The 12985-nt window shown below is 37.2% G+C and overlaps 1 protein-coding gene across 8 annotated transcripts in view; it reads right to left on the reverse strand.

Moving 5' to 3' along the window:
• Positions 1-12243, reverse strand: part of si:dkey-205h23.2 (CUGBP Elav-like family member 6) — a 205927-nt gene extending 193684 nt beyond the window's left edge. For 4 of the 8 annotated variants that reach the window (XR_005130457.1, XM_017706375.2, XM_017706546.2 and 1 more), the window contains exons 1-2: positions 11923-12240; positions 1981-2063 (exon numbers count right to left, since the gene is read on the reverse strand). Coding sequence is in view for 7 of the 8 variants with exons in the window: in XM_017706375.2 (XP_017561864.1) it covers positions 1981-2063; positions 11923-12172 (333 nt within the window). In the remaining variant the exon portion in view is untranslated. Of the gene's footprint in view, positions 1-1980; positions 2064-11922 lie in introns of all 8 variants that reach the window. The other 4 variants (XM_037539903.1, XM_037539902.1, XM_017706459.2 and 1 more) reach the window with 4 other exon arrangements.
• Positions 12244-12985: the final 742 nt, after the last annotated feature.

The following is a 12985-nucleotide window of genomic DNA, read 5'->3' on the forward strand; positions in this document are numbered from 1 at the left end:
TGCGTGTACGTACAAGACATTTGCTGCCATCCTAGTCATGCCGCTCTATTGCCACGGCAACAGAAGAAAGATTGGTGTGTCAGAATCCAGTCAGCGAACAGCAGACAGGCGATGGAGAAGTTGCTTTACCCCAGTGAAAGCACAATAACGAAGCACAGTCACAACAGCAAGTCTGCGGGGCAGATTGAAAAGCTTTTATTTTGTCCATGTTGTGTAATATTTTATTTTAACACCTGTATGTATGGGTGGTACGATCCTAAACACCTGGCTACCACAAAATGATCTAAAAGGTGCTGTTAAATGTCTAAAATATTTATTATATATCAAATTAATAAAATCACGCACCATTGGAGCTAGAATACGTTTACCTGGAAGATACTTTTATTCAAAAGAGCAGAAGTTGCCTTGACCAATACTCAAGAATAAATACTGTTAGCTTTACTTAAATAAAGTGAAAGTTAAATGTTATTCAAAAATAATAATAATTACTTGAACAGAAGTACAAATGTAGCAGCTCAAAAAGCTACTCAAGTGATGAATAACCTAATCAGTCATGCCAGAACTTGGCCATGTGTGGTGTTGTTATTAACCATGTGTGGTTGTTGACCATGTGTGGGGAATTTCTACAAATACTTTCTCATCAATTCATCAATTAGCCAGTCAAATCCTGTACATCACTAAACTTTTTTTGGTAAAGTGAATCCAGACTGCTTACCATAGATTTTGTTATATTTCAATAGCTTGTATTATTAGTCACCTCTTCCAAAGAGTTTTATGGAATTAACTCAGTATGAATCTGCAATTTCAGAGAGAACAGCCTTCTGCACTGTGAGAATTAAGCCAGTGACCGATTACACTTTATTTTGAGTGGTCCCTTTAAAAAGGGAAAAAAAACTAAACAAAACTCTCAGTATCATGTTAAAAACGTATGAGGGTTAGGATTAGGATTTGGGTTTTGTGTTAAGGTCAGGGTTAGGATTAGTGCCAGTAGGGTTAGGTTTTGGCTAAGGTTGGGTAAGGTTAGGATTTGCCTAATGGAACAATACATCTACTTAATGTAAGTAATGCATCAACAGTACATCTACAAGATGTTTACTTCAGTGTATTCAGATGCTTCACAACTGCTACTTCACTGATTTGTTGTAGATGTGTAACTGTTAATCTGTTAAAATAAAAAAATAAATAAATCTGTTCTATACATTCTGTCAACTTCCTATTTGAAGTTCAATAAATTTTAAAATTGTAAGACAACCAGATTAATTACTTACTTCTTAAAGTTAAAACATTGAATCTTTTTTTTTTTTTTAACCATGTGTAAGATGTGTAAGCCATGCGTGTTATTGTCACTGAGTGTGTCCTTACATAATGCTGACATGACCTTTTCTATGATCATTTGGTCTGAACTATCTATATAAATTTTAGAATCTGGACTTTGGAGAAATTACAAAGATACTTTATTCTGTACCAATCGACCAGTAAAATGTATGTCACTGAACTTCTTCAGATAAAACTAATCCAGTTTGCTTAAGATATATTTTGTTATATTTCTGTAGTTTGTGTCTTCGTCATGTTAAAAAAAAAAGATGAGGTGGACAGAGTAAGTGGGATAAAGTCTTGATTTGCTAGCACAGCGAGGTAATGAGGACTGTTTCCAGTTAAAATCCAGCTCAATGTGTTTTGAAATGCTGTGTGTTTGGGTGTAGCAGCAGCACAACTCCCACTACCCAGGCCTGTGTGAAGAACAGGCGAGTCCTAATGGAGCATCATTAAAGAGAATAGCAAGATCAGACAGCACAGAGACCGAACAGGCGCAGCACATGTTCAATCAACTCCAAAAACACAGACCCGCAGTGGATATTATTTGTTTTTGGGTTGGAACCCATTTGATTATTAAGGGCTCAATGCAGAGAGCGAGAGCGAGAGAGCGAGAGAGCGAGAGAGCGAGAGAGAGAGAGAGAAGAAAAAGGAGAGGGAACGTACCCCAGGCAGAGTCTTCTGTTCATGAAGAGCACTCTGAGCCTTCAGTGCAGACTCCCTGGCACAGTAAGTTAGAAAGGCACATCCTGCAAAATACAGAGCCACAAACAACAACACAGCAAGTCAATGAAGGACACTCTGGTTTTAGTATTCAGATGAACTGCTTAATCTCTACAGGCCTCACAGTAATCAGAGGAAAAAAGAAATTTTGTATGTTATTCGCTTTCTCAGTAAAATATAAATGAATATATCAGTTTAAAATGAAATGACAAGAAATTCTACCAAACTACATATATTCACATTCAAAGATTCTACAGAACTACATATGCTCAAAATTCTACAGAAATAAAAAAATGCTACAGAAACTATATAAATGCAGAAAACAATTACATATATTTCCTAAGAAATTAGAAAGTTGTAAAAATGAAAACATTAATAAACAAGTATATTATAATGGATTTTAAAAGTGTGCAGAATGATAAATGAAGCTGTAAATGATTCTAAATAACATCAAGAAATATGTTATTAAGAATATAGGAATATTAATAATAATAAAATCAATATTTAGATTGCCTTGTATTGGTGCCCAAATCTAGAGTCAGACAACTGTAACGGAGCCAGATGATCGCAGACAAGGCTTGATTTGCAAGCTCTAATGTTAAAGGACGATTCAAAATCACAGTCAAAAACCAGAGATCAAAAACTGAGCAAAGGGGCAAAAGAAAAAGCAAGACCATGAACATAAAACAGGCGATACATGTAAATAAGTAGTCAGACAAGAAGGACCTGCCCAGTTCACACAACAAGATGAGGATACTTCACAAAGTGTGGGTGTAAACAAACTGATTATATACACCGAGAAACAGGTGTAAGTGATTTAGAAGTCCAAAGAAGCTAAGCTTTGATAGGTGGATCTGAGTGCTGTCATGATGTCATGATGGAGCGAGGGGTTCTGGGAATTGTAGTCTGAGGTGGCCGTGTTGGCTGTGGTTTCAGCCGGGACAGAGGCGTGGCCATAACTTGAAGAAAAAAAAAACATTCTAAATAATGCAGATAATTACAGCATATTATTTATTATTTGTAACTCCTGATTTTCTTCCAAAACACTTAACATATTGATTTAGATTTGGTGATGAGTTTGTAAGAGTTAAATGTACCAGGTCTTATATTGGCCAAACAAGACGCATCCATATTCAGTACTTCAAGAACAATATTAATGTGTGTGTGTGTGTGTGTGTGTGTGTGTGTGTGTGTGTGTGTATATAATGTATATAGACATGCCCTAGGGATATCTATTTTACTATTTTGTCCTATACTCTTTTTTATCAATATTAATAAAATCTTGATAGATAGAAGCCTGTTTAAGTAGAACAGCAGTAGAATTTTCACAGTAGATGAAGCTGCTTAAATACTCACTGCAGTGTTCTTGGGATGAATGAAAAAGTAATTTGAATATTTTCCTCCTGACCTGTAAATAAAAGTACTATGTTGGACATTTGTCTCGTATCTTACTTTCTTATATTCCCTAAATAATATAAATACCTCTGTTCTTAATCTCTGTCCAAAAACAGCCGTAACTCATTTTCACATGAAGACTTTCTAAACTCTCGTTACCTAACTGTAAGTCCACATTAAGAGTCAAAGATTTGCCAAAGTTGCCTGAATTTTGTCTTTTGTGGACGTGTATCGAGGCTGCTCTTGTTGTCACGTGTGAGTGTGCACACTGGCCGGCTTCTGATGAGAAAATGTAAAAAAAAACCTCTACTATGTATGCATCACTATTTTATTTAAACTATGAACCACAGTATAAGTTTACAAGTTTCTCTTCAATTTTTGTGCAATACTATTGGAAATAGGAATGTAAAGCAGAGGGCCATGGCTGGAGAACTCTAACCCCCATGTCTACAACTTGCCCAAGGAGTTTGTTGGAGCCAATTGTTTAGATTGGCCCTTCACTGTCCTACTTAATTGGCATAAAGTTGAGAAAATTTCAACTTGATTTGTCACTTGTTGCCCTACTGCTGTGTGGCTTGCTGTTCATCACTAAACACGTCTACAAATTCTACTTTCCCATATGAAATAACTGCTTATCTGTCAGTCTATTTCCTGCTAATGTGAAGGCAGGGTTAGAGAGGCAAATTGTTACTGTGTCATAAAGACCAATATATCATCACTGTCAGAACAAAACTTCATATTTTTATAAATGTTAACTTTTTAAAAGAAGGGAAAACTTAACTTTCAATGTAAATGAATGTAACAGTTTTGTCCCATGAAACTTTGGATCATTTCCTTTAGTCCATGCTGTAGAACACAGCTGATGCTTTCCAATAATAAATAAATAAATAAATAAACAAACAGTGTTGTTCAAACAGCACCGGTACACAAATGGCCTCTGTTCTGACTGGCTGAAATAAAATAAAATGACAGTGCACTGCTGTAGATTTAATATGTGTTCATATGTGAATTAGTCTTGCTTGTGACATCACACATATGATGAATTTGAAGCAGAATGTGTGTGTAGCTTAATGTTTATATGTGCACCGTAATGGCACATTTCTAGACATCAACAGTACATTACACATCAAATGCTTTTATTTCAACAAGGTGAGAACGATTTTAGAGACTCTTCAAATATTGTCATCATTCAGGCACCTTCCTGGTGTTCCTGTTGGCTCAGACTCATCACGTTCTGTTTGCAGAAGCCCAGTGGAACTCACAGTGGGTGGAATGGACACTATTTTTCAATTGAAACCAAAACAGAATACACAAAGTAACTGTACCTCTTTTCAGTGAATCATTCTTGCTGCTGGGAAGCGCTTCCAAGGACCCACCATTCATCCTCAAGAAACATTATAGTTGTATAAGCCTTACAAGGCTTTATTCAGTAGATTTTAGACATAAATTTGCAGCTTTTTCTTTCTGCCTCTCTCATTTGTGAGGGCAAATCTCTGTGTAAATGCCTCAGCCAATTAAATGTTTATTAATGGAAATCTTATGGATTTATTGATACTCAAACTTTTTAGCTCCAAGTTGGCTGTCAGTAGCTCTTATGCCTATGAGTCCTACTGAATAAAAGCCCTTTGAGTGTAGGGCTACATGAATGCCTGTGTTTCAGTGTTATAATATTTGAGATGTATACATTTTCTCAAAAAGGAACCACAGAAGAAAACTATATTACATATATTATATTGCATAGCCTAGCAGCACTCCAGTTATTATTTGCATAACTACATTCTACAGAGATTTTGTCTGCTGGATCCAGCTGTGAATATCAGTAATTCTAGTAAAATGCTGGATCTGGTGTTGAGCCTTTCTGAGGTTGTAGCAATCAGATAAGCTGTTGGACTTGTTAAGTCAAGCTAATGATGAGAGAGGTCACCTGAAGGCCATCATGACTCACTCAATTAAGAGAAGTTACTTTACAGTCATCCTTATCTGATAACTCAGATTATTACTTGGTCCACCTTTCAATGATGGAATCACTTTTGTCAGTAATATAAAACCAAATTGTTGGAGATACTGATAAAATAAAAATGATTATAATACGAATCCCACCTTAAGACTTAATAGGTTTCAACTAGGCAGCTGTAAAAATGTAGGTGTGTTAAGAATGATGAACACAGCTGTAGATGATTGCATAGTGATCAAGAAAGCTGTATAACAATGACAATGAACATAAGTCAAGTTATAAGAAAATTAAATTGAAGAGTTGTCAATAAATACAAAACTTATTTATCACTTAATCAATTATTGATGTTCAAGAAAGTTAAAAATTTTAAATGAAACATCTAATGTACATGTTTTGTCAATTTTCCAAATATACTGGTATGAGCATATGTTAAAAATGATTTAACATAAAAGTTACAGCTTTTGGAAAAATAATGCTGCTGTCAAAAAAATGGTAACCTTACATGAGAAGGAAAAAACATACTTTACTTTTAATGTAAGTCAGTGGAACCAGACTTCTTTCCAAGTCATTTTGGGACATTTCTTCTGGACTTTTCATCAGGAAATTTACAGACAACATTAAGGCCAACAGGCCGTTTCAAATTTTGTCAAAAACTGAAAAATGACAAAAACTGACATACAAGGCTGCCTTCTGACAGCAGTGATATGGAGTTTAACATATTGGAAAAAAATAAAACAAAGTACTGTATATAATGTTCCTTTACATTTGCATGGGTCAAGTTTATTTATTTATTTTTAAACATGTTAAATACATATTTAACAGTAATGGTGTAAGTGTGTTCTCTGTAGAGGATGTGTTAACTTATTTTCACTTAGAGAACCAAAAAAGTCATGTGATGAGGGGTGCCTTAACTTTTGCCCTGACTGTGCGTTATAGAGTCTAGTTTATAATATTTCAATAAACATTATTCAAGATATTCCTGAATAAAATAGCATCAGTAATTATTATGAAAAGTGATTCCAAACTGTAGTGGTAGCTGTGGGCAGTGTGTACCTTATTCATATGTCCTATAGAGAAATCCTTGTAATCTGACTTCTACCTAAAAGTTCAGCACTTGAAATATTGAACAAGCTGAGCTTTTGTATGTTGATTGTACCCGTCTGAGTTAGTAATGGATGCAGGAAAAATAACAGTAAATGTTCATAATTTGTTGTGCTACACAGAAAATCACTTACATTATGGTGAATATGAGAGCTTCATTTGTCAGTCAAATAAATTCAGCTACATTATGCAACAACACTGCCTGAGCCAAGAAGTGTCACTCTTCATCAGAACAAGGGACGGAGCAAATCAGAAAGAGACAAATGTATGTAATGTAGTGGAAGAAATAACAATTCACAGAGCTGTTTCTTTATGCAGCACACTGTCTAACCTGCCTCATTAAAGCGGCAGAATCATCGCTCCAGAGTTACAGTCTTTCCTTTGACATTTCAGTACTTTTGTGTGTGATAGAGTCAATTTGTAAAGCTATTTAAAACCAATTACATCATTTATATGGGGCTACTGGGGCACGGGTAATGAATGATAAAATTAAACATTGCATAGTACCGGCTAACTCCCACCGTGGCGGACCTTTGTGTGCGCTGGAAGTGGCCGCTAAAATTTGACAGATAACTACAGTCAGCTGAAAGATTTGCCCCCCACAGACGTGGTGCTTATCTAGCCAGCAGATGGAGAGCTGGACCAGTAGTCAGGACGACACTCACACACGCATACACACCGAGGGATGGTGATGGATGCTAGGGACCGTTCACCTGCAGCGGGTCAAAACCAGCCTGGCAGTCTGAGTCCTCACTGCCCATGTACAGCTAAAATGACCATGCCAGGCCCACTTATAGAGTCTTAATTACTACAAGAAGTGCTACAAATGCTGATTCATAATTGAAGGAACATACAGTACTATGCTCTTATTAGGTTTTTTCTAATCAAAGCAGCCATTAAGAACAATTTCCAGTATTAGAGAAAAAAAAGAAAGAAAATATATATTTAACAGAAATTTATACCGAATCCTCCACATCTAACATTAACAGAATTGTACATTCATGTAAAGAGATTTTATTTCACATCATTTTTTGAAATTTCTATCAATCCATTCGTCTTAAAAATGTCCATCCATCCAGCTCAAAAACCGTTCATTAATTGTAAGTAATTAATTGAGTTCCTCTTTTGACGCCATCTATCAAGCGTGTTTGCTACAGGACCTGCATTGATTTTGAATGAGTTACTAAACAAACACTGATGGTGCGTGATTTAATGATTGTATATTTTCTATGCAGTAGGTAAGTATTTTAAAAAAATTCCCTAAAATGTAAAAAGTAACTGTATACTGAATACTGCCTGTTCAAAATGTAACGTGGACTGACTACACATACAAAATTTCTGTATTCTGAACATACATTCCCAAAATTTCCATCACATGCTAACCGTGGTTACGAGGAGTCAAATCACACTCATCAGACAAAGCACTGTCTGGATGCCTTCCAGTCAATGAGTGCTGTGAACATAATTATGATGTGTAATACACAAATAAAAGTATAATAGAAAATAACCCTTGTTATTGCTCAATAAAGCTATAAAATGGATATCCTGGTACTTATTAGCCGCTGGCCTGATAAGGCTTAACAAGAGCATAACAGTGGTATTATAATGTTTTCCTATTCTGAAGTGTTACCCCCTTATTTGCACCACTTGAAAACACCAGTTGCTTTTCCATTTTGTGAATGTTTTTAGATGAATTGATCAATAGTCTTAAATAAATTGCAATAAAATTGTGTTAGATTACCTTACAAAAGTGAAGACTGTCTCCTGTAAAGTTACAACATTGTAGATGTACAGTGTTTACCACTTGACCTAAACATGCCAAAAACATGTCAAAGCAAATATGGGATAGGCCATAAGCCGTCATTAACTGTCAACATGTAATGTAGCAGTGTCATGTTATCATTACTGTTAATTGTCATGACCCATGTCATAATATTGGATGTTATGATGGCCAACCAGTGTACACTCAGCAGTTACCTGTTTATGGCATGATTATTTTTATATTCTGTAGCTGGATTCAAGCAAAGGTGTTACAAGCTTCTTATAGCAGCAACAAAATGTATCTGAAAGGCTAAAATGCATATGACCATTTGTAAAAAGTACTGTGTGTCAAACGCTTTTACTATCTCCAGTAAACTAGGTTTGTAATCATTAGCCTACAACACAGCTTGTTGACTGAGTCATGCGTTATAATACTATAAAGAAAAGACTGTTGCATGCTATTCCAGCTCATCAGACAGCCTCAAGGTCTACAGACTCAGGCCTAAAGTTCTAACTTCTTTTCTATTACAGTGGAGAACAACTGTAAAAGTCAAACTCTTTGTTTTTGCGATGTCATTCTCCTTGAAACAAGCAGCTCCTGTCTGCTGACATTCATAAACGATTGAGGACAGGCCCAAACAAAGCCAGAGTGTTATTTTAATCGATCACTGAGTCACGGATGGAGGCGAGATATAGATCATAGTGGACTAGACTGGGGGTGACTGACAGCCGGAGCTTTACGAGAGCTGGAGTGACGGAGGGAGCCTCCAGTCCACAGTGAGGCACTCCATGAGAGAAATTGAATGCTCGTGCTACTTTGATCTACACACTTCACCAACCAAAAGAGCCAATGTTCTACTGTCTCACTAAAACTTGTATATACATAATTATTGCCAACTAATAATGTGTACAGATGTGCACATATAATATAATATATATAATATATACATTAAGAGTCATAGCTCATACAAATATGTTGACAAAGAGAGAGGGCTAAGTGGCAAACAGGACCAACTAATGTACACTATTCTTGGAAAGCTTGCAATCAATGTTTTCAGCAATCAAAATACAGCACGATTTTAATTGTGTGTATAAATTAAATTCTGCAAGTCATTCACAATTTTATAGCTTTCAGATATTTATTAAAAAGTTGGGAAGCTGATAAAAAATGTCCTTAATGACTGGAAATGTGACAAAGAAGTCCCATTGGTACCAGCAACATGAATTACTAGATATTCCATTGCATTCAGGTCAGTGCAAATTTGTAATTATGTACAGCCATATACATTATGTTTTATTGACTTTATTGAAGTGGTAATAAGTTAACAGATAATCTATAGAAAACAGAGTTAAATATGTAACTTTCTACACATGTAAGTGCTCAACTTTAAAACTTTTGTGCTGGCCACATATCAAGATTTTTTATGTTAAATTCAGCAGTAAAAAATGTCTGCATACATATTTTCATTTAGAAACATAACAGTACATGTTAATAAATACTAGACATGCCCTAACTTTTGTATATAACAGCAGTTCTCAGTACAGTACAATTTATTCTGTAGAATGGTAAAATACCAGTTATATTCCAGAACCTGGTCTGAAAGGACCGCAGCCATAATAAACTGTCGTTTTTTTTTTTTTTCTTTCATAAATTACATGTGACAGACGTGGCTGATGAGTTGGCTCATCTGTTATCCATTAGTTGGCCAATGTCAGTTTTATACATCATCTTTAAGATTTTATGTTATATCATTATATAGCAAGTCTGGGATTTTGAAAACCATGACCATAACTGTATTTCAATTTCTGAACACTCTACCTTTAATGTCCCTACATAGGCTCTCAGTAAGTTTATTAAATATGTATATGATGGAAGTGCTATTCATTTAGTGTCTGATGACTTCTCCTAAACTTTAAAGACAATGTGAATCAGAAATCATAGCATTTTCCTTCCATACTGTGATTCTGAATGAAGCACAGTGTCAAGAAGGATACTTTGATGTGGTGAGAAGTCAAACATGATATTATTGGTTAATATTTTTCCCCTGCCCACTGGTACATGGTGATGTAATCAAAACGCGTAATCAAAGCTTATTTTCAAAACAAGAAACATTCACCACACTACGATCAAATATTACATGGAAAAAGTGATGTGATGTGACATGATGATATCATGCTTATGGCCAGAGATATAAACTAACATGGTATTAAAGCTCAGTTTAGATTTCAGGTTGACTTCAAAAATCTTCAGAACTAAAACCCAAGGAAATAAGGGGCTAGTTTATGCTAAATGGATACGAATGGTAAACGACATGGTTGTCGTTGAATGTAAGCACTGGGTTTGCTGCTCCTAGCTGTATCTCCTCACACTGTTAGTTCAGGTAACTGTTCACATAACTGTCTCAGCTATTGTGCAGAAGCAGAGCAGCATTTCTGAATGGCAGTAGTTTTGAATTTTGACTGTGGAGGGCAGAGGCTGTAGGGACTGTAGGGAACCGGGCATAAACATAATCACTTCTGAACTGAATGCACTGCTGGAAAAGAGATCCATACAGGGAGACGTTTTAAACAGACTCTTTCAAAAAAAAGTCAAAGACTATGAAAAAAAAATGTCAAGATTTCATGGGAAATGAAGAAAGTTTAAAATGCAGATTAGTGTTATTCACATGTCTCGGGGCAAATGAACCTCTGGCTGCGCACTTTTCTAAAGAACAATCCCAAATAATGACATGAGAGTATTAAATATTTAAATGATCTGAAATCATAACTCGCAGGCCTGTAGCTCTGCGATGGATGCCTCATGGCAAGCACAGAATTGACTTACTGATGGGCGTAATTAGTGTTTTTATTAAAATAACTTCATTATTCATTCACAGATATTACCAATGTGTTAATCAGAGCCAGCTTTCTGGGCGGGTCACTAACAGTTCCTGCAGCTCGACAGTTTGGCACTGAAATCTGGCTGTTTCATTTCAGAAAGTAGTCACATTTTCAAACATTGATTTAAAATGATTAATGTATGATTTAAATGGGTTAATGGGTTCATCTGAGGAACTCAGAAACGGTCAGCGCATGGGTCATTTTAGAGTCTACTGAATGAGTGGAGATTTATTTTATGTATTTTTTCAGGGGGGGGGGATTTAACAAACAAGGGTCCTCAGATATAATTAGTGTTCAAATGTGACATTTAAAAGGCCATTACAAATATAAAATTTAGGGTGTCATTTTTTAAAACTCAACTGTGATTGGATGGAGAAAAAATATATGACTCTGCTGCATGATGAATGGATATTTTCTAAATGGTTGTTATTTATGAAGTGAACGCAAAACATACCATATGCAGAGAAAATAAACACACGGGATGGCTGCTTCCATATCAAGCCTCATTTCCCTTTAAACTGAGTAAACAGAATGGTGGGCTCGCGAGCATTTTGGGCAGTAGTAGCAATTCACGTGGATGTGGGAAGGAGCGAGCATGGACACACGCACTTACGCACACGCACGCACACATATACACATCAGTAGAGCAGTCCAATGCAGGCTGGACTCCCGCTCGCCTATTATATCGCTCCTGTCACCCATCGCCACTCACAGTCATGACCGGTTTGGGGGTTTGCCGGTTTGTACGGGTTGGCTGGACATTAAAGAGCTAACAAAGCAGCGCTCTCACCGACCTTTATGCATTCCTGTGAATCTGTCTTTGAGCACGGTGAGTTCGTATATCTTCCCAAATTCCTCAAAGAGCGGTTTGAGGTCCTTCTCCTCCAGGTTGCGCGGTATTTGTCCGATGAAGAGCTTGATGGCGTCGTGGTCCTTCATGGGGATGGTGCTCTGCCCAATGCTGAGTCCGTTCATTCTGCTGGAGCTGTTCGTGGTGCTGAAGCCATTCTCCTGCTGCACTCCGTTCGCCGTGACTGTAGCCATCTTTCTCTCTCTCTCTCTCTCTCTCTCTCTCTCTCTCTCTCTCTCTCTCTCTCCCTCTCACTGTGTCCCCCCTCCTCTCTCACATACACACAAGCTGCTCTCTCCCTCGTCTCGCTCGCTCTCTCTACTCTACCTCCAAACTGCACACTCCCTCTTTATTTCTCTCTCTCTCTCTCTCTCTCTCTCTCTCTCTGTCTCTCCACTCTCTCTTCTTTCTTGTCCCTTTTCTTTTTCTTTCTCTTTGTCTTTCTCTCCCTACCCACTTCTCCGTTCTCTCTCTCTCTCTCTCTCTCTCTCTCTCTCTCTGGTTTGATATTTATTAATATTTTTATTTCTTTATTCTTCTCATCCTCCGTGTCGTTTCCAATCTGTTTTTCTTTCCCCGCGTGTCAGTTGCCACTCTGCCGTGTGACGTCACTTCGTAGGGCTCTTCACTACGCCGCCCCCCAAACGCCACACCCCCCTTCGATCTACTTTGCATAAATACCGCCGATCGCCCAATCGCAGCGCAGCATGAGCGCAGGGCCCGGAGGGGGCGGAGTGAAAATCCAAACATTTGTGTAAAGGGAGCCTGGGACATGAGAGGGAACGACAGGACACGCGGAGTGTTCGAGGCTGAGAGAAACCTTTCTGTTTTTCCCCTGTCTTCCTTTCTTAAATACGATCTGACCGTCTTTCTTTCTTACGTCGCATTCCCAGTATAACCCAGCGGTTGAAACCACCAGATGATGTCTCGATAGTCATGCATTTTTGGCACTTGTTGGATATAATTTATCCAACCTTTGCATGAAAGACAAAAAGGCTCATACATTT

This window comes from Pygocentrus nattereri, chromosome 7 (genome assembly GCF_015220715.1).
Source record: "Pygocentrus nattereri isolate fPygNat1 chromosome 7, fPygNat1.pri, whole genome shotgun sequence".
Classification (NCBI taxonomy): domain Eukaryota; kingdom Metazoa; phylum Chordata; class Actinopteri; order Characiformes; family Serrasalmidae; genus Pygocentrus; species Pygocentrus nattereri.